At 43.4% G+C, this 26727-nt stretch overlaps 1 protein-coding gene across 8 annotated transcripts in view; it reads left to right on the top strand.

Moving 5' to 3' along the window:
* Positions 1-26727, top strand: part of dysf (dysferlin) — a 312999-nt gene that overhangs the window by 73918 nt on the left and 212354 nt on the right. For all 8 annotated transcript variants that reach the window (XM_062983273.1, XM_062983274.1, XM_062983275.1 and 5 more), the window contains exons 5-13: positions 13053-13170; positions 16160-16350; positions 17794-17922; positions 19778-19840; positions 19928-19978; positions 21877-21907; positions 22023-22138; positions 23502-23628; positions 25625-25728. In XM_062983273.1, coding sequence (XP_062839343.1) covers positions 13053-13170; positions 16160-16350; positions 17794-17922; positions 19778-19840; positions 19928-19978; positions 21877-21907; positions 22023-22138; positions 23502-23628; positions 25625-25728 — 930 coding nt within the window. The remainder of the gene's footprint in view (positions 1-13052; positions 13171-16159; positions 16351-17793; positions 17923-19777; positions 19841-19927; positions 19979-21876; positions 21908-22022; positions 22139-23501; positions 23629-25624; positions 25729-26727) is intronic.

Below are 26727 nucleotides of genomic sequence, written 5' to 3' on the forward strand. Positions count from 1 at the left end.
AAGGAAGAAACGGCAGCGCAGCAGCAGGCACGGAGGCTGGAGGGCAGGCAAGGCAAGGCCAGCAAGCCCTTGCTCTCCCTCCGGTGTGTATGATATGAGGAGTGCTGCTTTAGCCCTGCAGCCATGCTTCCCAATGGAACTCTGCTGCAGCCTTAGTTGCTAGGTCTTACTTTCAGGGGAGGCCTTATATTTGGCAATCCCCCCAAACCCCTACTAGGTCTTATTTTTTGGGGAGGTCTTATTTTAGGGGAAACACGGTATTAGGACACGGGGGCGGGGCCAGGGGAGGGGCGTGGCTTCTTCCCGAGAGCGCGAGACAGGGCTGAGAATCTATACCTCTCCTGAGGCGCTTGTTGGGACACAGAGGGCGGAGCTAGGGAAGGGGGCGGGGCCATCTGCAATAAATCGCTACAGACTGAGCGGTCATGGGACCGAAGCCTGGGTCGGATTGAGCTCCCGACCATTAATAGCCTAGCTCGCTGTTGACCTAAGCAGCTTGAAAGGCAGTTGCATCTGTCAAGTAGGAAATTTATGTACCGCTTTATGCGGGGAGGCTAATTTAACTAATTTACAACACTAAAAAAACTTCCGGCAGCATGTAGAAAGGAATGAGGAAGTACTACCACAAGTGGACGGTGAAGCAGCAGCTCCCCCTGTGGCCAGAATCGAGCATACCCTCATGAAGCCGGAATCTGGAAAATGTTAAATTGCCTCTGTGTCTGTATGTCGTATGTCTAATGGCACCGAATCCTTGCCATGTATATGTGTGCGTTGTAATCCGCCCTGAGTCCCCTTTGGGGTGAGAAGGAAGGGCGGAATATAAATACTGTTAATACATACAATAAATAAATAGGATTCTATGATTTTATGATTCTGTGTGGTCAGAGTGGTCCCGCATTTTTGAGTTCTCAAACAGTAACATTCCATGCCCAGATTGGTTTATTGTGTGTTCTGCTGAGGCTGATTTTTCTGGATGAAAGAAGTCTGCTTGTCTTTCGTGTTCTTTGATTTGTGCCTGGGCAACGCTGCTGCGTTTGGGGGTCCACATGCAGATATTTGTGCACAGCTGCATGGTGTGCGATGGGCTCCTGTGGTGGTTGCAGCATCCCTGTTCTCCTTTGCTGAACGCAGCCTTTGTTGAGTTTTCTTGGTGGGCCTGTTTCTTTTGGGGAGAAAAGGGTGGGCCGCCTTGTCTCTTTTCTTGGTTTTGTGGTCCTTCCTTTTTGGAAAAGAACGTCTTCCCTGGTTTGTGTTGCGCCTCGGTTGCCCTTTGGCCGCTTCTCTCCGGAGCCAAAGGGAAGTCGTGCTCGGTGCGTAAACCCACCCGGCGGGGAGGATGTTTACCTGGGAGGGGCTTCCTGCCCGCCTCCCTTGGGACTCATTCATTTGGTGCCTTCACAAGTTCCTTTCTCGCCTGGCTTGGACCCACAGAGACCCTCCCCTCCCGCCGGGCAGAGCATCCGGATCCACAGTGTTTGGCTCTATTAATATGGGAAATACTTTGACTCGCATCCCGCGCAGAGCCGGTCCAACAATGAGGCGAATTAAGCGGTCGCTTGGGGCGCAAAACATACGGGGGCGCAGTCAAGACTGCTTTTTCTGTTGATTTGTTGTAAAACATGATCTTTTGGTGCTTAATTTGTAAAATCTTAATGTAATTTGATGTTTAATAGGCTTTTCCTTAATCCTTATTATCCAACATTTTCACTTATCCAACGCTTTTATTTTTCAGTGATTGGTTTTTTTTGGGGGGGGGGGGCACCAAAATTCTGTTCGCCTACACTTGAAAATTACCTAGGGCCGGCCCTGAATTCCTGCGCACATTTCTCTTCCTATAGTGTCTTGTGTTTGACATGCAGGAGCCTCAGATTTAACCCATGTGTTGAGGAGGGGACCCTTTGCGGGGGGGGGGGGGTTGTGCTCCCGAAATCGAGCTCACCCCTTCTTTCCTGCATGATGATAATGGCTTGAAAGACAGATCTGCTTTTAGTGAGGATGTCTCCCATGAAACATTGCCCAAGGCTCTGCTGCCAGAGGCTCTCCCTCACCCTGAGAAAAATGGGAGGGAGATATTTTATATATATACGAGGGTTGAATGAAAAGTAATGCCTCCACCTTCATAATTTCTCAACAGATGGCAGTGCTGGTCTGCGGCAGGTCCTGGTTTGTTCAGTAGACTCTCCTCTACAGTTCCATTTGGCAGGAAGCCTTAGCATTGAATGGTTGTGTTGTTAAAGTGTAAAGTATGGAATTCTGTGCAAACGAGGAAGCCTTAGCATTGAATGGTTGTGTTGTTAAAGTGTAAAGTGTGGAACCCTGCGCAGATGGGGAAGCCTTAGCATTGAATGGTTGTGTTGTTAAAGGGCAAAGTATGGAACCCTGCGCAGACGGTCGGTCAATGCGACTTAAGCAATGTGCAGTCATTGAACTCTTGATCGCAGAAGGTGTCACCTCAAAGGAGATTCCTCAGAGAATGCAAGCTGTTTATGGGGATTGTGTTGATGTGAGTCCTGTGAGTCGTTGGGCGAGTGAGTTTAATGATGTTGAGGTGGGAACATCTGGCTTGCGTGACAAACAGAGTTTGTCCTGTGACAGCAATCACTGAGTTTCCCAAGCAAAAGGTGGACAGATCAATTCAGAACGAGAGAGAAATTTCTAGCATCATCGGCATCTCACAGGAACGTGTGGGTCACATTATTGCTTTGCTTGGCTATTGGAAGATCTGTGCACGATGGGTACCTGGGATGCTAATGCCTGATATGAAAGCGCACAGACTTGAAATTTGCCAGGAACTCCTCTCGCATTGTGAGAATGAAGGTGACACCTTTCTCCTTTGGGGTGACGTCTTCTGCTGTCAAGAATTCAATGACGGCATGTTGCTTAAGTCGCATTGACTGACCGTCTGCACAGGGTTCCCTACTTCGCACTTTAACAACACAACCGTTCAATGCTAAGGCTTCCTTGTCTGCGCAGGGTTCCATACTTTGCACTTTAACAACACAACCGTTCAATGCTAAGGCTTCCCCGTCTGCGCAGGGTTCCCTACTTCGCACTTTAACAACACAACCGTTCAATGCTAAGGCTTCCTTGTCTGCGCAGGGTTCCATACTTTGCACTTTAACAACACAACCGTTCAATGCTAAGGCTTCCCCGTCTGCGCAGGGTTCCCTACTTCGCACTTTAACAACACAACCGTTCAATGCTAAGGCTTCCTTGTCTGCGCAGGGTTCCATACTTTGCACTTTAACAACACAACCTTTCATTGCTAAGGCTTCCCACCAAATGGAACTAACTGTAGAGAGTCTGTTACAGTAAGTAGTAACAGGATCAAGTGTGTGTGTTAAAAAAAACCTTATGGTGTTAATCATTATGAGCAGCTGGTGATGTAGGTCAGCAAGCAAGTTTGGACCACACCCAGTGGGGTATAACTGTATGGATGTCAGAATACAGTTGGAGATGCTGAATTAACAATGGCTTAACAGAAATGCTCTTTGCTATGATGGAATAGCTATTTGTTTTATGTTCTACTCTTTTGGATGAAGAAGCCTTACTCTGTGCTACTTACAAGGACTATGTAAGTTTGCTGAGCTAATTGATTTTGTAGCTCTGCTGATAAGAGTAAAGATTTTTGTTCCTTTTCCTCTTGTTTGTGTGTCTTTTGCATTGAACTTGACTGATATCTGCTTATGCGCAACAGAGTCTACTGAACAAGCCTGGACCTGCCGCAGACCAGGACTGCCATCTGTTGAGGAGTTGCGAAGGTGGAGGCATTACTTTTCATTCAACCCTCATATTTATCGTGTCAGAAGCGAACCAAGGGTTCACATTGTCATGTATTTGAAAACACAAAGTTTTTAAAAACTTGGCATGATACTAAATGTCCTTTGACCAGAATCTGACCACTTGGAGTGCCTCTGGTGTTGCTGTGAGGAGGTCCTCCATAATGCATGTGGCAGGGCTCAGGCCCCATTGTAGTTGGTGGTCTGTGGTTTGCTCTTCTCCCCACTTGCATGTCGTGGACTCCACTTTGTAACCCCATTTCTGAAGGTTGGCTCTGCATCTCGTGGTGCCAGAGCGCAGTCTGTTCAGTGCCTTCCAAGTCACCCAGGCTTCTGTGTTCCCAGGAAGGAGTCTCTCATCTGGTGTCAGTCACTGATTGCAGGTCGCTTCTGGTGTGAGAGAATTGGCCGTCTGCAAGGACGTTGCCCAGGGGACATTGCCCGGATGTTTTGATGTTTTTACCATCCTTGTGGGAGGCTTCTTTCATGTCCCCTCATGGAGCTGGAGCTGACAGAGGGAGCTCATCCGTGCTCTCCCCAGGTTGGATTCTAACCTGGCAGCCTTCAGGTCAGCAACCCAACCTTCAAGTCACAAGGCTTTAACCCACTACGCTACTGGGGGCTTGCAGTTTCTCAAGTCGCTCCTGACACAAAAAAAAAATGCCACTGATTGAAGTTCCGGGTTCTAGCCTGCCACATTTGGACTCTTGCTTGCTGGGGTGTTCCTGTAAGTGTCTCTGTAGATCTTAGAAAACAATTTCTTGATTTAAGGCATTGGGTGCTGAGTGAAATCCAAACAGAGGATGGGCCAGAGATGTCACTGCCTTGGTCCTTTCATTATTGGCTGCTACTTCCTGGTGGATGTCGGGTGTTCAATGCTGGCTAAACTGTATAATTTCTCCAGTGGTGTTGGGCAAAGACATCCTGTGATAATGTTTCATGTCTCATTAAGAGCCACATCCACTGTTCTAATGTGGTGAGATGTATTCCACACTAGGCATGCATACTCAGCAGCAGAGTAGCCAAGCGCAAGGGCAGATGTCTTCACTGTGCCTGGTTGTGACCTCCATGTTGTGCCAGTCAGCTTTCGTACCATGTTATTTCTAGCGCCCACTTTTTTCTTGATAGTCAAGCAGTGCTGCTTGTAAGTCAGAGAATGGTCCAGAGTGACCCCCAGGTATGTTGCTGTGCTGCAATTCTCCAGTGGGATCCCTTCCCAGGTCATCCTTAAAACTCGAGGTGTTTGTCTGTTCTTAAGGTGAAAAGCACACGTCTGTGTTTGTGATGTAGGTGGAAGACGCTGGATTATTGCCCATCCCTGTGTCTTTAGTTATGGCGAGATAGTGCCAGGCAGAGGCAATTAGGGTTTTCTCAGCGTTTGAAAGATAAACACAGGGATTCCGGGTGTTAGATAGTGTCTTCGTGGGAACCAACCAATGTGGTTTCTTGGATTACGCTGTATGAGAGCAACTATGCATTTTCCGAAAAAAGCCACCTTTTCCTTGCATTCCGTGATCAGAGGTCTTGCTTTTGTGTCATGTTTTTCTGTTTGGGATTGGGGAATTTTGTTTGGATACAGTTCTTGGTCTAAATTGTGTGGATTTTGCCTTTACTGTCAGTGCAGGACTTTGTTTATTGCGGCCTCAAGGATACTCTGATTGTAACTTTTACCTTGGAATGACTTTTGAAGCTTATACTTTGGATGCACTGTCGTTTTTGCCTTTTATGGATACCTTGGAAATACTTTTGTACTCTTTACTTTGGGATGTATTTTTGAACTAGGTTTTCCTATAGAATTCTCTTTTCTTTAATGAACATTTAATTATTTGATTGATTTCTGTTGACTGAGTGATATTTGAGCTAATTAGCTCTTCATCTTGAGTGAGGGGGCTGGGCTGCCACACCGTGGCCCCAAATTGGGATTGGCAGGTGCCAGATAAGTGTCATTTCTGTTTGCTTCGAAATAAGCCTAACTGATCCTATACTCCAGACTATCCCATCTCACATTGTATGGACCTGAGGTTAATACTGAAGCACAGCCGTAAAAAGTACAGCATTTCTGAATACAGTAGCCATTATGTCTTTGATTACACTACGTATGTAACAAAATTTGAAAAACAATTTTGCTCTTGGTTTGAAAGTGTTATTTCCTGTACAATTGTGCACCCCTTCCTTTGAAAGTGGCTCTTCTACTCCAGAAACTTTGTTACTTTTGTGGCTTTTCACAAAGTAGGTTGAATGGGTTGAGGTTCGATGATGAGATTTATTGAAAAACTCGAGCCAAATGCGCTATGGAAGGATGTCCCTCCCGCAGAGATTTTTTTTTTTGCAATATAATAAAAATTTACCGTTATTTTCATGATAGACCTAATCAGTAAATGACATTTATGGACTAGGAACCAAAATCGTGTTCCAGAGTGTTGTCAGAAATGTTTTGTTGTTGTTTCTCTGCTTCTGACTCTTTCCTTGGGTCAGTGGGTTGAGTGGCTGAGCGCTGCCACCTAGTGGTCACCCATTGCGTTGCACCCTAGTTCAGCTGGATTTTGCGTTTGGAGCCCAGTTGCAGAAAACAACCTCCTTTTAATAATAATAATAATAACTTTATTTTTATACCCCACCCCATCTCCCCAAGGGGACTCGGGGCGGCTTACAGGAATGCAGCTTCCGCTTCATTTTCTAAAACTGAGGATTCGTCTTCAAATGGTTCTTCCATTAATGAAGCTACAATTTTTTCATCTGTTTTAGTCTTGTTGTTCCAGGATATTGTTTTGTTGCCGTTGCTGTATATAGTAGCATATGAAAATTATATTCTCCCACCTGAGTCTACACAACACACCTACCCCATGAGTTCATGCCATGATGCCTGTTTCACATGGTGCCATCACATTTTTATATTCCAGCTGTTACAAACTAACATGAATACTCCCAAAAAATCTAACTCTGAGCAGCTGGAGAACATAGATCTGCCTATTCACACAGCACTAGAAAAAAACAAACAAACCTATTTACAAAATTTTCTTCCTTGCAAATGCATTCAAAACAAATTTGACAGTAGCTGAATTTATAAAAGATGAAAAGCTAAATTTATTAGCTTCTGGCAGTGAAGGAGACTTCAAAGCTTTTGAATTACAGTCTCGAGTAGTCCTCTGCTAGACATGAGAGAAGTCATTTGCTTAATACACTGAAGTATTTTCTCATAGAACTATAGAATCCCAGAGCTGGAAGGGACCCCAGGGCCATCCAGTCCAACCCTTTTGGCCATGCAAGGAGACAGAACCCACGCCCTCCAGACAGATGCCCAGCCATCCTCTGCTTGAAGGCCTCCAGATAAGGAGATCCCATTCGGAGGAGGCCTAGTCCATTGGACTCCTATTGATGCACCCTTAAAAATCGCATTGGCCTTTTTAGCTGCTGCATCACACTGTGGGCTTACGGTCTACTGAGACTCCTAGAATCATCTTGTAGAGACAAAAAAGTGGTAAAGTGGAACCTCGACTTAAGAGCACCCATACTTAAGAGCATTTTGAGTTAAGAGCTCAGAATGAATTAAAGTCTTAAGTCAAGGCATCACTCTATAAATAAACATAAACATGGGTTGCTGTGATTTTTCTGGGCTGTATGGCCATGTTGCAACAGCATTCTCTCCTGATATTTCACCTGCATCTGTGGCTAATGACATCTTTAGAGCTTCAGTTGGCAGTGAACAAGTGGAGTGTATATATACCTGTGGAATAATGTCCAGGGTGGGAGAAAGGCCCCTTGTCTGTGTGAAGCAAGTGTGAATGTTGCAATGAGCAAGCTTGAATAGCATTGAATGGCCATGAAGCTGCAGAGTCAATCAGTGAGGGTCTCTGCATAGAGGGAGCCTGGTTGTTGTAGACTGGAGGCACCCTCTGTTTGGGAGAAGGTGTTAACTGGCACTTGGCAGTCTGGAGTTCTCCTGTTCTAATTTTAGAGTTTTTAAAAATACTGGTAACGAGGTTTTGTTCATTTTCATTGTTTCCTCCTGTTGAACTTGTCCACCTGCTTCTTGTGGATTTCAATGGCTTCTCTGTGTAGCCTGACGTGGTGGTGGTTAGATTGGTCCAGCATATCTGTGTTCTCAAATAGTATTTTGTGTCCAGGTTGGTTCCTCAGGTGTTCTGCTATGGCTGACTTCTCTGGTTGGATCAGTTTGCAGGGCCTTTCATGTTCCTTGATTCATGTTTGGGCAATGCTGCTGTGTTTGCAGACTTGTCTACAGCTGCACGGTGTACGGTAGACTCCTGCAGAGGTGAGAGGATCCCTCTTATCCTTTCCTGAGAGTAACATTTGTTGGATTTTCTTAGTGAATGGAGATTGTTTCTAGGTTGTGTTTCTTCATCAGCTTCCCTATGTGGTCAGTGGTTCCCCTGATGTATGGCAAGAACGATCCATCCTCCAGACCAGTGATGGCCAACCTATGACACGCGTGTCAGCACTGACACGCCTAGCCATTTTTGCTGACACGCTGCCGCATGAAGATGGATTGGATGACTAATGTTTTTTGTGGCCAAATTTGGTGTGATTTGGTCCAGTGGTTTTGTTGTTCACTCTATGGGAATTATGCACATTATTCTATTATTATATTACTAGCTTTGCCCGGCCACACGTTACTGTGGCTGATGGGAATCCTTTGTTGGCCAGGTGGAATAGCAGTGAATAGCCTTGCAGTCTCAAAGCCTGGCCGTTTTCTGGAATAGCTGGAGCTTTTTGTTGTATGAACGTAGAGGCATGGATGAGGGGTTGTGCTGCCAAGTTTAGTGTTTCTGGGATGTGTAGTTTTGTTGTTTTGTCCTAGGCCGAAATTTCATTACCCTTATATATATATACTAGTTGTGCCTGGCCACATGTTGCTGTGGCTTAGTCTGGTGGTGTTGGTCAGTCTACATTAGGTTGTATTTATGCTGTGAGCTCCACCTTCTTTATACTCACATTAGTAGTAGTATTTGAAGTCTGTGACCTTCTTCAATTTTTGTGTTGATTGATAATTGCTTGAGATCCCTGTTGTCTTTGGTTTGTTGTTAGTTGTAATGTCTGATTCTGTTGAGTGCGGTTTATATTTTTATTGTGGTACAATAGTCTTTTTTTTGTTTTGCCTGTGTAGGTGTTTATTATTATTGTTGTTGTAGTGGTCATGAAGGCTGGATAAGTTAGATGCTACTGTATCGTTTTTTGGAGGCCCAGTGTAGCACTGACTGGCCTCTCAGCCTCAGTGCCTGGCTGTTTCTTGCCTGTGATGGTGTTGATTCTTATTGTTGTTGTTGTTGTCATTGTTATTATTGTAATTGTTTTTTTGGAGGCCAAGTGTGAATGTAGGGATTGGGGAGGTGGATGAGTTGTGTTGTCAAATTTTGTATTTGTTATAGTCACAATGCGTTGTTGTGAGTTTTGTGGGTCCGGATTGTGGTTTTGTGGTGTGGTTGTGTTGTTACAACTGAGAGGCAAGGCTTTTGTGTTGTGTTGCCAAGTTTTGTATTTCTGGGGCGTTTAGTTGTGTGCCAAGTTTTGTATTTCTGGGGCGTTTAGTTGTGTTGTTATAGTCACAATGCGTTGTTGTGAGTTTTGTGGGTCCGGATTGTGGTTTTGTGGTGTGGTTGTGTTGTTACAATTGGGAGGGAATGCTTTTGTGTTGTGTTGCCAAGTTTCGTATTTCTGGGGCGTTTAGATGTGTTGTTATAGTCATGATGCGTTGTTGAGAGTTTTGTGGGTCCAGTGTGGTTTTGTGGTGTGGTTGTGTTGTTACAACTGGGAGGCAAGGCTTTTGCATTGTTTTGCCAAGTATTGTATTTCTGGGGCGTTTAGTTGTGTGCCAAGTTTCGTATTTCTGGGACGTTTAGTTGTGTTGTTATAGTCATGATGCATTGTTGTGAGTTTTGTGGGTCCGGATTGTGGTTTTGTGGTGTGGTTGTGTTGTTACAAATGGGAGGCAAGGCTTTTGCATTGTTTTGCCAAGTTTCGTATTTCTGGGGCGTTTAGTTGTGTTGTTATAGTCACGATGCATTGTTGTGAGTTTTGTGGGTCCGGATTGTGGTTTTGTGGTGTGGTTGTGTTGTTACAACCGAGAGGCAAGGCTTTTGCGTTGTGTTGTCAAGTTTTATATTTCTGGGGTGTTTAGTTGTGTGCCAAGTTTCATATTTCTGGGGCATTTAGTTGTGTTGTTATAGTCACGATGCGTTGTTGTGAGTTTTATGGGTCCGGATTGTGGTTTTGTGGTGTGGTTGTGTTGTTACAACCTGGAGGGAAGGCTTTTGCATTGTGTTGTCAAGTTTCGTATTTCTGGGGCGTTTAGTTGTGTTGTTATAGTCATGATGCGTTGTTGTGAGTTTTGTGGGTCCTGTGTGGTTTTGTGGTGTGGTTGTGTTGTTACAACTGGGAGGCAAGGCTTTTGCATTGTGTTGCCAAGTTTTGTATTTCTGGGGCGTTTAGTTGTGTTGTTATCGCATGATGCGTTGTTGTGAGTTTTGTGGGTCTGGATTGTGGTTTTGTGTTGTGGTTGTGTTGTTGTAACCTGGAGGCAAGCCTTTTGCATTGTGTTGCCAAATTTCGTATTTCTGGGATGTTTAGTTTTGTTGTTATAGTCACTGCGCAAACAACTTTATCATTTTATATATATAGACTAGCTGTGCCCGGCCACGCTTTGCTGTGGCGTTGTCTGGTGGTGTTGGTGAGAAATTGTTGAGTTAGTGGTGGTATTGAATGTCTGTTGTATGGTTGTCTTTATGTTTAGTATGCACACTGAAGTGGATTATACTGCAGTGTGGACTCAAGATAATCCAGTTCAAAGGAGATAAGATTCTAAATGGGTTATATAGCTGTTTGGAAGGGCCTTGAGTCTACACTGCCATATAATCCAGTTCAAATCTGATCATCTGTGGAAGAGGCCTAAGTGAGGCCTAACTGTGCCTGTCCCCTGGGCTGAGTAGGTTGCTAGGAGACCAAGTGGGTGGAGCTTAGCCTTCAAACTGGCAGCAATTGGATAAAAACTATTATTCCTCTCCCTGTAATTAGGACTTTATTTTTCTTTCCTTTTTGTTGTATCAACCTAGAGCCGCGGATGAGGGGTTGTGTTGTCAAATTTTGAGGTTGGGGGGCCTGTACTTTTGTTGTTTTGTGAATCGCCATGATGCCATCATTCTTTTATATATATAGATAGATTATTGTATATTATCATATTATTACTATTATATTATTATTATATTATTCATTATTCATGACTACATTGAAACTAGAATAGAGAGAAATCAGTGTGGAAACTGCAAGAGGGACCATAGATTGTTGTACATGGAAATAAGGGTAGTCAATAGTTTTTGATTTATTAAATACAGTTATATATTACAATTATACATTTTTGTTATTTAAACTATACATATTGTGAAATTATGGTTTTTTTCTCAAAGTGACACACCACCCAAGTTATGCTAGCTTTTTTGGTGAATTTTGACACGCCAAGCGCAAAAGGTTGCCCATCATTGCTCCAGACCAGGGGTCCCCAAACTAAGGCCCGGGGGCCGGATGCGGCCCTCCAAGGTAATTTACCTGGCCCTCGCCCTCATTTATAATATAATATTTTTATATCAGTTTTAATAATATAATATATTGTATATACATATAATATTGATAATAATATTATCATTTTATACAATACAATACTAACAATAATATCATATAATATTAATTATATGTTATATATTACATATAATATTACAGTATAGTGGTATAGTTCAATATAGTATAATGCTAATATTGTGCTATGCTAATAATATAATATATTGTATGTACATACAACTGCTCTGAGTTCCCTTCGGGGTGAGAAGGGTGGGATATAAATGTAGTAAATAAATGTAGTAAATGATTTTGGACTTAAATAAATAATTCTGGACTTAGGCTCGCCCAAAGTCTGAAATGACTTGAAGACACACAACAACAACAACAACAATCCTAATTAACCTGACTATCTCATTGGCCAGAAGCAGGCCCACACTTCCTACTGAAATCCTGATAGGTTTATGTTGGTTAAAATTATTTTCATTTTTAAATATTGTATTGTTCTTTCATTGTTATTGTTGTTGTTTTGCACTACAAATAAGATATGTGCAGTGTGCATAGGAATTTGTTTGGTTTTTTTCCCCAAATGATAATTCGGCCCCTCAACAGTCCGAAGGATTGTGGACCGGCCCTCTGCTTCAAAAGTTTGGGGACCCCTGCTCCAGGCTCTGCTTAAAGCCTCCAAGGAAGGAGCTTCCATCGCTTCCCACCAACGAAGGGAACTCATCCTTCTGTGATGTCTCATGGGCCTTGTAGTCCTGTTCCTAACACTGTTGTGACAGATGAAGAGGAAAACTTAGGTTTCCCACCGTTTCAGCCAGAATTGGAGCTTTTTCAGCCAGAATTGGAGCCCTTGCACCTGCAGGAGATTTGCCTTCCAGAAGTCTGCCAAACAAGCCTTGAGCCGAAATCTCCCCCATTTTCTCGCCGTGATTATTATAAACAACAGAAAGGCGCTCAGGAGGCGTCTCGCAGGAGCGCTAGGATTGCTGCCAGGCATTCAGCTGATTAAGCCTGCTTCCCATGGGAAACTTTAGGGAGTCATGCATCTGGACACAGAGAATGGCTTTCGGTTCTGGTTCCCCAGAGAATTGTTCTTTGGCGGGAAAACGAGACCCTACTTAGGTGTTTTGCCCACGTAGGAATCTTGCGGAGTCAATTCGTCAGCTTCGTGAGTAGGTTGTGTGTGGACTACGCTACTCCCGCGTCCTTTGCTCCCGTTTCCAGCCTTGCCTTGATTCCCAGGACCTTGCCTTGCTCCACGGACCTTGCCTTGCCTTCCGGACCTCGCCACGTATTTACCACGGATCCTGTTCTTGCTCCTCGTTTCTTGTTGCCTTGAATTAAGCCTAGTGTTCCAAGAATCAAGTTTACTTCCTAGCCCTGTTCAAGTTTTATGGACTAAAGGACCTTGTCATCTCCCCTCACTTTGCTTGGCAAAGTGAGTGTTTCGGTTACTGGATTACAACTTTGGACCTTAATATTTCATATTGGACATTGTTTCTTTGGAATAATTTTGACCTTTCCTGAAAGGTCTACTTCTGGACTATTTTCTACACTTGTTTTTATTAACTTTATATAATCCTACAATAAAGATATTAGATAGATTCTGGCCTCTGTGTATGGTTATTGGTGCTCTGCAGCCTGGGTCTTGACACCTTCCGGCTTTTAATGGGTTCTTCCATCTTCCTCTTCCTCTTCCTCCAGGCCTGCCTGGTGCTGCAGGTCTCCTACCTCCCTCCCCCCGGAGCGGCCCCCCTGTTCCCGCCTCCTGCCCCTCCGGAGCCCAGTCCGGGCGCACCTGCCGAGCTGGAAACCATGACCGGTGAGTCCGATGCTCCCTTCCCCTTCTTGGCTCCTACATTTGCCCACGGAGTCACAATAAGTCCTTTAGAAAAACCTGTCTGATTGGTGTGTTTTGGAGAATTATGATCTTTGGAAAGGCATTATCTTGTTAGAAATCATAACCTTTTGGAAAAATGATGCCTCAACCTTTTGGGCCGGGCTGTGGCGCAGCTGGCTAGTACCCAGCTGCTATAAATCACTACTGACTGAGAGGTCATGAGTTCGAAGCCCAGGGCGGGTTAAGCCTCTGATCATTAATAGCCCCGGCTTGCTGTTGACTTATGCAGTCCCGAAAGACAGTTGCACCTGTCAAATAGGGAAATTTAGGTACACTTTATGCGGGAGGCTAATTTACAACACCATAAAACTGCCAGCAAAACACGAGGAAAGGAATGAGGAAGTACACCCACTTCTGGACGGTGAAGCAACAGCTCCCCCTGTGGCCGGAATCGTGAAGCTGGAAAAATGTTAAAAATGCCTCTGAGTTTGTCTAATGTATGTTGTTTGTCTGTTGGCATTGAATGTTTGCCATATATGTGTTCATTGTAATCCGCCCTGAGTCCCCTTCGGGGTGAGAAAGAAGGGCGGAATATAAATACTGTAAATAAATAAATAAATAAATAAATAAATGGCATTCACCACCATTTTGGGACTATCAGGAATCTTCCTGAGAAGAGTTAAAAACTTGACTCAACCTTCTCCTTAGTTGAAAATATCTACTAGTATTCATGCAAGGCAATTAGGTTTCTCAGCTGTTAGACCAATATACCTAGATATTGCTTTGAACTGTTAGGGACAAAGACATGCCAGTGCACAAAACACACGACACACACATATATAGCAGATCTTCAAAAGTGTTCTCATCAGTTGCCCAAAAACATCTACTCTTCCTTCAAACATCTTGTTTTAAATCATGCTCTCAAGAGACAAAACAAGTAGACTTCTTAAAAAGTAACATATTGGGTTTACTCACAAACTTTATGTATTCAGCATACAGGAACTTTTTCATATCAGTCCAGTTACAGATGGGATTTGAAGTAGTTTCTCTGTGCAGATAACACAGGGCAACTTTCTTATAATCTCAACAGTCCATAGTCTAAAGCATGTCTTTGTTCTGAGAGTGTAATACAGTCTCTGTCTAGTCTGAAGGTCCAATGGAGTCTGAGTCTAAAATGGAGTCCTGAACAATCCCAGATCTGGGTCACATGGTCTGCAGCCCCTCCCACAACAAAGACTTAAAGAAAACTGCATACCAAGACACACACATACAATACAGTAAACAATCAGAATTAAGGAAAACCACATACCAACACACACACATACAATACAGTGAGCAATCTAAATTGTATACATAACAAAGAGTATAGGAGGCTTGACGAAGGTTGTTGTTTTCAATGACGTGAACTTAGCTCAGATTCCCGCAAAAATGCCTTGAAAATATTTTTAAAACAAATCTCAATGTTCCCAATGTTCATTTTGCCATTTTGTGTTAGGGAGGCCTTTTTGCCATGCCACTGCCTATAACACTATGTAACAACATTTGCAAAATGTTCTGTTCCTGGTTTGAAAGTGTTATTTCCTGTTCAGTTGTGCAGCCCTTACTTTGAAAGTTGTTGTTTTACTCCAGAAACTTTGTTTTTGTGTGTGTGGCTGCTACAAACTAGGTTGAATGGGTTGAAATTCATTGAAAAGCTATAGCAAAATGTTCTATAGCAGGATGATGTCTCTCCCTCCTTCAAAGACAAAGTTTTTGTAGTTTGATAAACTTTCCCCATGTTTTTATGATAGAACCAATTAGGAAATGACATTGATAACACAGGAACCAAAATCATGTTACTTATTGTTATTATTATTATTACATTATAATTATATAATTATAATATGATTATAATAATATAATATATTCTATTGTAATATAATATGCTATCACAGGATGTCCTTTGTGCAAAGACAAAAAGTTTTTGCAGTTTAATAAACTTTGCCCATGTTTTTATGATAGAACCAATTAGGGAATGACATTGATCACCCAGGAACAAAAATCATAGTGTTATATAGTATTATTATTATTATTATTATTATTATTATTATTATTATATTATATTATAATTATATAATTATAATATAATATGATTATAATGATATAATATATTATAATATTATAGTATAATGTCCTATAGCACAAAATACTATAATTATAATATTACAGTATTTTGTCCTTCTCGCAAAGACAAAATGTTTTTGCAGTTTAATAAACTTTGCCCATGTTTTTATGATAGAACCAATTAGGAAGTGACATTTATAACCTAGGAACAAAGATTATAGTGTTACAAAGTATAATAATAATAATAATAATAATAATAATAATAATAATAATAATATACTTTATTGATATTTTGCTCTATCTCTGTGAGGGGACTCACTACAGATTACAGAACACATATATGGCAAACATTCAATGCTGTTATACAATTAACAAGGACAGACAATACATAAACGGAGGTAAAGGCTTTTCCCATTTTTGCCATTTCCAGCATCTGGAGGTTGTGTTCGACTTCAGCCACAAGGGGGTGCTGTTACTCCACCTTCCATGCCGAGGAGTTTTGTCATCCTTCTACTCACATTTGTATTTGCTAGTTGGACAGGGAGCTGGGGCTGACGGCGGGTGCTCACCCTGACCTGGGCTTGAATTGCCAACCTTTTGATCGGCAGGATTTTCTGCAGCTTAGCAGTTTAGCCCGCTGTGCTAACCCTGTCCCCTGGGTCCTGATTACCTACAAATGTTGGCAGACAAAGGAGTTCCCAGAAACAAATCCCAGCAGATACCCAGGCCCTGCTGCACCAAGCCAAAGCAAAGCTAAAGTGCAATAGTGTGTCCCATCATCCCCCAAACAGCTAGGAAAACCGTGGCCTAAGGTTAAGAACCCAGGGCAATGACGCCACTCCCGGCTTCATTCTTGCGCTTGCTGTAGATACGGCTGGAGAGGAAGAGGCGGAGGACCTTCTTGGGACCGGAGATGAAGAGGAGCCTCTGGTGGGGCCTCCGTCCCCGGAGCAGCCCTCTGCCCCCCGGAAGCCCCTGCCCCACGCCGTTCACGGGACCCGGAGGAGGAGGAGGAGCGGCCCGAAAAAGCCCCTCTCCAACAAGCCCCAGGAGTTCCAGGTGAGGAGGAGGAGGAGGAGGAGGAGGAGGAGGAGGAGGAGGGCACACCTGGGCCCTTCAAAGGATTGTAATAGTCATAAGGTGCCTGTTGTGACTTAACTAGAGTCTCAGAGTGACTGATGGGGATTGTGGGACTCATGTTCCTGATGTTCAAGATGATGGGATTCAGGTTCAAGATGACTCTGATGGGAATTATGGGTTTCAGGTTCAGAGTGTCTCTGCTGTGAGACATGAGGAGCAGGGAGGCATTCCCATGGCAGGGAATGGGGTTGACGATACTGAAGATGATACTGAAGCTTGCCAGGTGCAAAGGGAGGACAGCTTCCCATTAGATAGCATGCAGACAGAGGCTGCTGCTAACAAGCTGTCTGGCCTTGACAAAACGGAATCTCTGGATAGACCTGGCCGTTCGGAATTTCAGCGCAGGAGTGTTAGAATAGCAAACAAGAAAGAAGTCAGAGGCCAAAGAAATGCGTTCATGCTATGCAGGGAATATTAAAGGGTGTGCTGAGAGACAAACCTTTGTCAAAAGCAACGTCTCGTTTTGGAGTCTAGAAGCTAGCTCTTGCTTTCCTGGATTACCTTGCAGCCTTGTGTATTCAAGTTATGGGACTTTGTCAAACATTCATGGAACCTTGTTTTATTCCTTATGTTTTCTTGGATTATTCTTTATAGTCTTGGTTTTGCAACTATCTTTTGGATCTTTACTTTTGCTTTTTAAGAACTATTTATTTTCTATTTCCTAATAAACTGCAAAAGACTTCAACCTGTGTACAGTCTGGTGTGTTCAGCAAGGTGAAGCTAACCTGAGGTGCGACAGCACCCAGACCATCTTAGTATTGAAGAGATATAGGTTTGAATCCTTGAGATCTGTGATATTCGCTTAACCATATTTGCCAATAATAACTTCTGTGACGTTTGCTAATGATAACTGCTTAATTAGTTGATTGATCCCTGTTGGCTGAGCTATCTTTGGGCTAATTAGCTCTTCATCTTGGGTAAAAAGGAGTAACTGAGGTGGCTGGGCTGCAACATAGAAAGAAAGATAGATAGATAGATAGATAGATAGATAGATAGATAGAAAGATAGATCATAGATAGATATTCTCCATGCCTCCTCATCCCACTGGGAACTACAAATTCCACTTTTGCATGGGATAGCATATCTCTAAAGGGCCCAGCTTTCATTGGAGACACAAGTGCAATCTTATTATTTCTGCCAACCCATAGATAAATAGTTAATAGATAGAGAAAAATATTTTCTATCCTTCATGTGTGTCTTTGCCCAGAAGTAGACACAGGGTTATTATTCCAGGCGAAGAGGTCTGACCAAAGCAGAAGAATAGAGTGGGACTAGGACTTGCCTCCATCTTGACGTTGTCCTCCTTTTCCTGCGGGTTTAGATGGTGACCCTAACCCTTTCCTCCTTCCTGTGGTCTTCCAGATCCGGGTGAGGGTCATTCAAGGGCGGCAGCTCCCTGGTGTCAACCAACGGCCGGTGGTCAAGGTCACGGCAGCCGGACAGACCAAGCGGACCAGGATCCGGAAAGGGAACGGACCGGTTTTTGATGAGGTGAGAAGGACCTATGGAAACACAAGGCAAAGTGGGGTGGAGCATCTTATTACTTGATTACACCATGCAACATGATGCCTAATATTTTTCTAATGACACTATGTAATATCATTTTTGTTCCTGGGTTATCAATGTCATCAATGTCATTTCCTAATTGGTTCTATCTGGTGCACTCTGGCCCTGAAACACCTTTTCACCCAGCACACACCAGAATCCAGTAGTTCTATGTATGAAAGTTTATTAAAGAAAACAAGTACAAAGGGAAAAAAGGGCTTTCCCCAAAAGGGCAGTACGGTATAAAATACTAAATAGTATTTACATAAAGTCAAGAGAGCCAAAATCTACAGTAGATTTCAAACATAAATCCATAAGCATGAAAACAGGAACGTTTTCCAAGGCAGTCTCTTCAAGGAACAAAGGCAAGAACAGGTAACTTGAATCATGAACTTGAGCTGAGATAGGAAAGTGGTCCTTATGGCAACGTTGTCTCCTCTGAGAGGTGTAAAGCCAACACTACTTAATTTAAGCCCGATCAAGTAGCCATGAGATCATGTCGAGCACACCTGGGCTTCAAGGTCTTACCACGGATTCTCTCAGAACATCTAATTAGTCTATTTTTCACTCCCTCCATTCTCAAACCTAATCTGGCTTCTCGGGAAAACTCCCTGTGAAGATGTGGCAGGGAGAGGAATCCTTTTGATCCCACCGCTGCCACCAATTGTGAAGATGTGGGGTAGAGGAGGAATCTTTTTATTCACTTTAGATGGTACCATTACTTAAGTTTAGGATATGTGTGACAGAGGCTTGGATGTTGAAAGATAACAAGTTTATTTCAGGTACAGAGCTTAGTGGTTACAATTTGTTTCTCAGAGTTAAACTTTCTTAATCTGTTGCAAATATAACTTATGAGGAATACACTTCCAAAATACTTGCTCCTTTCCCTTGAGCAGTCTAAACCTGATCACTTTGGATCTAACCGGGATTACTTTCCCTTTCTCCTCAGACTCTCCAAATAAACCTAAACAAGTCACCTAACTTGTTTAATTTAACACCACTAGAGATCTGAGTTCCCCTGGTTTCCTAAACTGGAACCAGTCCTTCTCCTGTGACTAAAAATCACAGACTAAACTGTTTTTTAAAACATTCCCTCCAAACGGCGGTTGGCTCCGCCCCGTTGCTATGGTAACTGCCTCAGAATGCTGAGCCGGTTACCTTCCCCCATGTATTGTTAACTATAATACTTACCCACTTTAAACATAGCCAGACATGACTTTTAAAACACAATCAAATTAACATGTCATCCATAAATCAAAATAAAAACACACACTTCTTTTCACTCCCCATCGATCAAAGGCTGTTTCACAAGGGAACTGAAACTTTCACGTTGTCTTGCCTGGGAACGAGCACAGGAGTCCCAAACATCGGCCTTCATGGCCTGCAATTCTCTCTGATCACTAGCAGACTCTTCACTCTGAAACCCATCAATTCTCTCATCATCACAAAAATTAGTTGCCTCTTGCTGAGCCACAACACTATCATAAAAACATGGGGAAAATTTATTAAACTGCAAAAACCTTTGCTTTTGCGGGAGGGACATGGTGCATCATATTTTGCTCTAGTTTTTCAATGAATATCTCATTATCAAATCTCAACCGATTCAACATAGTTTGTGGCGTAAAAACAAAGTTTCTGGATTAGAACAACTACTTTCAAAGTAAGGACCACGCAGTGCATCTCGAGCCATCAGGGCAGGCGGGTAATAAATAAAATTGATGATGATGATGATGCACTTACACTGCAGAATTAATGCAGCTGCTCCCCCCCCCCCCCTTGTATATCTTTCTATTCCCTGCAGACCTTTTTCTTCAACGTCTTTGATTCCCCGATGGAGCTCTTCGATCAGCCCGTATTCCTCACTGTAAGTCCAAGGCTGGGAGGTGTCTGAATTGTTTGTTGAGGATGAGTTGAACGTGACGCACCTGTGGTGTCCCTTCTGCCCTTCCAGGTGGTGGACTCCCGCTCGCTCCGGACGGACTCGGTCATCGGGGAATTCCGGGTAACGTTGCTCCTTCGTTGCCTTTGGTTGATGGGCCTTTTGGCTTCTTGTTAGGAAGAGGGGCCCAGAAGGGCTGGCTCAGAGGTCAAGTTGTCTCTAACCAACCGGACGTTGCCCCACTTCTTCCCAGTATTTTGCAGTGGGACCGTGGCCCTCCAAAAGGATCGGCCTTCACTGGTGCCGTCTCATTATATCTGCCAACAGAGAGAGAGAGAGAGAGAGAGAGAGAGAGAGAGAGAGAGAGAGAGAGAGAGAGAGAGAGACTCTGACTCTCTCCAGGGCATGGAGAATCTATCTGACTGTCTGTTCATCTTTTATCTATTCCTCCCTCTCTCCATATATCTATCTATCCATCAACCCATCTATCTGTCTGCCCTCTATCACCCTTCCCTCTATCATCATGTATATGTATCTAGATAGATACATACATAGATCTTCATCCCTCTCTCCACCCATCTGTTTGTGCATCCATCCATCCGTCTATCCATTCGTTCATCCATCTGCCCATTCATCTCTGTCTGTTTGTCCGTCTGTCCATCAGTCCATCTCTCTAATTCTCTGTCTCTCCATCCATCCATCCATCCATTAGTTCATCCATCTGCCCAGTCATCTGTCTGTCCATCCACCCACCCACCTATTTCTCTAATTATCTGTCCGTCCATTCATCTATCTATTAGTTCATCCATCTGCCTATTTGTCCATCCATCAATCCGTCCACCTGTCCATCCACTTACACATCCATCCATCCATTTTTCTAATTCTCTGTCTCTCCGTCCGTCCGTCCGTCCGTCCATCCATCCATCCATCCATCCATCCATCCATCCATCCATCCATCCATTAGTTCATCCATCTGCCCAGTCATCTGTCTGTCCATCCACCTACCCACCCACCCACCTATTTCTCTAATTATCTGTCGGTCCATTCATCTATCTATTAGTTCATCCATCTGCCTATTTGTCCATCCATCAATCTGTCCACCTGTCCATCCACTTACACATCCATCCATCCATTTTTCTAATTCTCTGTCTCTCCGTCCGTCCATCCATCCATCCATCCATCCATCCATCCATCCATCCATCCATCCATCCATTCATCCATCTGCCTATTTGTCTGTATGTCTGTTGATCTGTCCTTCCATCCACCCATCCATCCATTCATCTATTTCTCTAAGTTTCTATTTGTCTGTCCATCCAACCATCTGTCCATTAGTTCATCCACCTGTCCACTTGTCCGTCCGTCCACCCAGACGCAATCACCCATTTCTCTAATTCTCTGTCCCTCTATCTGTTCATCTATCCACCCATCCATCCATTAGTTTATCAATTTCTCTAATACTCTACCTTTCTATCTGTCCACTTCTTCACATATTCATTATTTCATCCATCTGCCCATTTGTCCATCTGTCCATCCACTCGTCTATTTATCCATCAATCCAATTCTCTCATCTCTCTGTGTCTCTGTCTTTCTATTTGCCATCTATCCATTCATCTCTCTTTTTCTCCATCCATCTATCGACACCTCTATTGATCAATTTAACTATCTTTTATCTATCCATGTTCTCTCTCTCCATCATTCTTATCAATCCACCTCTTGATTTATCATTGACCTATCTATCTACATTTATCTATCTGGTTGGGGTCTTTATGGAGTGACATTGAGGTTGGTGCCTGGTGGGCCTCTAACGGGAGGGCATTCGGAAGCGGGGGCCACACCTGAAAAGGCCCTGTATCTTTCCAAAGTTTCCCCCCCCCAAAAACCTGGAGCATAGATGAGGTCCCATCCTGGAAATGCCCATCCTTGTGGTCCGGCGAGAGTGGGGAGATGGTGGTGAGAAGGCATGATAGGCTTTGCAACCCTCATATGGGATGTCCTAATGAAATCCTCTTTATCCTTTGCAGCTGGACATTGGGACCATTTACGCCGAACCCAGTGAGTGGAACCTCCATCCCTATGGCTTGCTTTATTACCGTAATAGCTGGGCTATATCCGTACTGCAGACTTTTATCATTTCGACACCATTGTGACTGCTTCTTTTCCCTCTTAGAACATTGTATCCTCCGAAAATGGCTGTTGCTTTCGGATCCGGAGGACTTTTCGGCCGGAGGGAGGGGCTACTTGAAGGTCAGCTTCCACGTCCTTGGCCCCGGGGATGAGGTGCCTGTGAGTATCCAGATGCATCTATATCTATATATCAATCTCATGTACTGATGGTAACCGTGTTCTACTCTGCCTTGTGTGAATGTATTGTTTTTTGTGTAGTTTGAAATTTGTACTTAGTTTAAAGCTAACTTACAGTGTGTGTGTGTGTGTGTAATGCAGTATGTAACTCAGTAGTGGAAGAGTTAACTGCATAGAGTAGAGATTTATGGCTAGAGGGAAACAATGAAAGATTTCCTGTGTGGAACAGGACGTTCGTCATACATTGGAATGTGGGACGTGACAGTGCTTCCCATGCGGTGATTGAATGAGGTCGGACCCACACTTGCTAAGCTCCGGCAAAACTATGTAAATATTGTACACTTCAATAAAGATATAAGCCGCTGATTTCAGTTGACATCTGGGAAGTCTGGATTTATTTCTGTGTGACTGAGCAGATTGCTAGAACGTAAGAGGAGGAGCTAAATTGAGACAGGAGGTGATTGAGTCTCAATTTAACCATTTCCTAACACTTTGAACCAGGAGAGGCAGATCACAAATAGTAATAATAACAACAATAGTGAACTGCGAGATAAGGCAGACCACAAACAACAACCACAGCAACAACTGGACTGTGACGCAGCTGGTGAGTAGCCAGCTGCAATAAATCACTACTGACTGAGAGCTCATGGGATCGAAGCCTGGGTCGGGACTGAGCTCCAGACCGTTAATAGCCTTGCTCGCTGCCCACCTAAGCAGCTTGAAAAACAGTTGTATCTGTTGAGTAGAAAATTCTAGGTACTGCTTTATGCGAGGAGGCTAATTTAACTTAATTTACGACACCATAAAAACTGCCAGCAACGTGTGGAAAGGAATGAGGAAGTACTACCATCAAGGACTCAGTTTCACAAGTGGGCGAGGAAGCAGCAGCTCCCCCTGTGGCCGGAATCGAGCATACCCTCATGAAGCCGGAAGCTGGAAAAATGTTAAATGGCCTCTGTTGTCTGTCTATATGTTGTATGTCTAATAACGGCATTGAGTGTTTGCTATGTATATGTGCGTTGTGATCCGTCCTGAGTCCCCTTCGGGGTGAGAAAGAAGGGTGAAATATAAATACTGTAAATAAATAAAAACAACAGTACTGTAAGGAGAGTCAGGTCTGAGGATGCCACTAGCCACAGATGCATGTGAAACATTAGGAGAGAATACAGCTGGAACATGGCCATACAGCCTGAAAAACTCACAGCAACCCAGTGATTCCGGCCATGAAAGCCTTTGGCAACACAAGTGGAAGATGTCATCCAAACCCAAGAAGACCTAAACTAGAAATCCCGGGCTGCATTCTCACTCCATTATCTTCTTTCACCTTGTTTATTTTCTTTTCCAGTTGGAGAAGAAAGAAGCCGCTGAAGAGAAGGAAGACATCGAAGGCAACCTGCTCAGGCCGACCGGAGTGTCGCTCAGGGGGGCCCATTTCGCCCTGAAGATTTACCGAGCAGAAGACCTTCCCCAAAGTGAGTGGTGCCGGGTTCGAGTCCTCACCGACCCACGGCATCTATTAGAGCCATACGTTTGGAAGGGGTCCCCCAAAGGCCATCTAGTCCATCCCCCTTCTGCTATGAAATAATACACAATCTAATCCAATGGTTCTCAATTTATTTACAGTATTTATATCCCGCCCTTCTTTCTCACCCCGAAGGGGACTCAGGGCGGATCACATTACACATATAGGCAAACATTCAATGCCTTTTTAACATAGAACAAAGACAGAGACAAACATAGCTCCGAGCTCAATCTTATAACAACAACAACAACAACAACTTTATTTTTGTATGCCGCCTCCATCTCCTTGAAGGGACCTGTAGCGGCTCACATGGGGACAAACCCAATCAGATCACAACATCATAAAATAAAACAATTTAAAAACACAATCATCATACTTAAAAACAAAACAAACAAACCGTAGTTTAAAATAGCATAAAACTACAAAGACATAAAGAGTCTTAAACAATCATCCACAAGCCTTTAAGAGATCCAATTCTAGAACTTTGCTAATGCCGTGACCCCTTGATTCAGTTCCTCATGTTGTGCTGACCCCCAACCATAACATTATTTCTGTTGCTACTTCAACACTGTCATTTTGCTCCTGTTATGAATTGTGACGTAATTATCTGATAGGCAGGATGGATTTTATCCACTGGACCAAATTTGGCACAAATACCCAATACGATGCACAAATTTGAATACTGGTGAGGTTGGGGAGAGAATGATTTTGTCATTTGGGAGTTATAGCTGCTGGGATTTATAGTTCACCTACAATCAAAGAGCATCCTGAACTCCACCAACGATGGAATTTTACCAAACTTGGTACACAGAACTTCTCATGACCAACAGGAAATACTGGAAGGGTTTGGTGGGCACTGATTTTGAGTTTGGGAGTTATAGTTCACTTACATCCAGAGAGCCCTGTGGAGTCCAAACCATGATGGATCTGGACCAAACTTGGCATGGATACTCAATATTCCCAAATGTGAACACTGGTGGAGTTTGGAGAAAATAGACCTCGACATTTGGGAGTTGTAGTTGCTGGGATTTATAGTTCACCTGCAATCATTCTGAACTCCACCAACAATGGAATTGAACCAAACTTGGCACACAGAACTCCCATGACCAACAGAAAATACTGGAAGGGTTTGGTGGGCATTGACCTTGAGTTTGGGAGTTGTAGTTCACCTACATCCCGAGAGCACTGTGGATTCAAACAATGATAGATCTGGACCAAATTTTGCACGAATACTCAACATGCCCAGGTGTGATTACTGATGGAGTTTGGGGAAAATAGACCTTGACATTTGGGAGTTATAGTGGCTGGGATGTATAGTTCACCTACAATCAAAGAGCCACTTGAACCCCATCAACGATTGAATTGGGCCAGACTTTTCTGAAATATGTGTTTTCTGATGGTGTTTGGCAACCCCCTGACACCCTCTTGGAACCCCCCCCCCCGGGGTCCCGACCCCCAGGTTGAGAAATGCTGCTCTAAGCATTCCAAAACCAATAGCCATGTGTTTTTGGTGACTTTGGGTGTCGAAGCATCTCTGTCTATGTTATACATTTCATAGCAGCTTGATTCCACTTCAGGTGCATCTACACTCTCAAATTAATGCGGTGTGATACCAGTGGGAACTGTCATGGGCTCCATGCTATAGAGTCCTAGTTCGGTGGGTCAGGGAAGGCTAAAGACCCTGTAAGACAGCATTGAGAGCGATGCTTTCTTTGGTGGGAAGTGAATATCGAGCATGGCTTCATAATTGTTCCTGTTGCTGTGAGAGCTTGGAAAGGTTGCCCTTTTAGTACTACATCTCCCAGAATTTCCTTTCCAAGGGCAGCCCAATGCTCGGGAGTTCTAGTCCTCCCAACGGCCAGTGATGAAGCATTAGGTAATTCTGGCTGCCTTTTGGAGCAGGCTTATCTTCTCGCCGCTTTGTTTATGTATTTCTCTCTTTCCAGTGGACGATGCCGTGATGGACAGCGTGAAGCAGATCTTTGGCTTTGAGAGCAACAAGAAGAACCTGGTGGATCCTTTCGTGGAAGTTACTTTTGCTGGGAAAACGGTACGCCAAGGAAGAACTGGGGTTCGGGCTTTGATTGAAGGCAGCCCCATTCTTTTCTCAAGGTTTTTCTTAGGGCAAGGATTATTCAGAACTGGATCAATTGGCTTCAGTTGTTAAGACTGAATAACCTGTTGTCTCTGATCTGTTAGGAAACAGAGAATATGTCGGTGCATAAAAATAGCACATCTTCAGAAGTGTTTTTCAGTGCCCAAAATATATCTACTCTCCCATAAAAACAACTTCTTTTATATTTTGCACTCAAGAGACAAATAACGTAGCCTTTGGTAAAATAACATATTTGGTTTACTCACGACCTTCATGTGTTCAGCATACACAGGTACGCAACTTATCAGTCAGTTACAGGTATGTTTAAGATAGTTTCTGTGTGCCATCCGGTCACAACATCTCTTTAGATAGGCAGCAGGAAAGTGTTTGCAAGTCTGTGACCTGAGCAGTCCCAAAGTCTAAAGACGTCTGATAGAGTCTGTGCTTGTCTCGGAGCGGATCACATGGTCTGCAGCCCCTCCCACAGCTTCTCGGGAAAACATAGAGCAAGGAAAGGAAGCTGCATATCAGAACATACAGAACATCAGTAGGCAACAGGATTATTTCCCATGTTTACAGGATAGAACAATTGACAGGAAATGACATTTATAACCCAGGAATAATGTATATTGAGATAAGACCTATATGGCGAAAGTTTGTTAATAGAATTTATGTATGAATTAGAAATGTAATGCAGCAGGTGTTTAGTTAAGGGGAATATATACATTAAGCAAGGAACCACAGCATGTGGGCTTCCCAATGATAGAGGATGTGGATTTCCCGACAGAAGAGAGTTTGGTGTGTTTGATTTGATTCTGTGGACTTGTGGATCAAATGTTGCTTTAAGACTGAAGTAAAGATTATACTGCAAGTAGCAGAAGGAGGAGAGACTGTGTCTATATTGTACAAATAGTGTATATTTTGGTTAACGGAACTGTAAAGATAAGCCTTCCT

This window comes from Anolis carolinensis, chromosome 5 (assembly GCF_035594765.1).
Source record: "Anolis carolinensis isolate JA03-04 chromosome 5, rAnoCar3.1.pri, whole genome shotgun sequence".
NCBI lineage: Eukaryota > Metazoa > Chordata > Lepidosauria > Squamata > Dactyloidae > Anolis > Anolis carolinensis.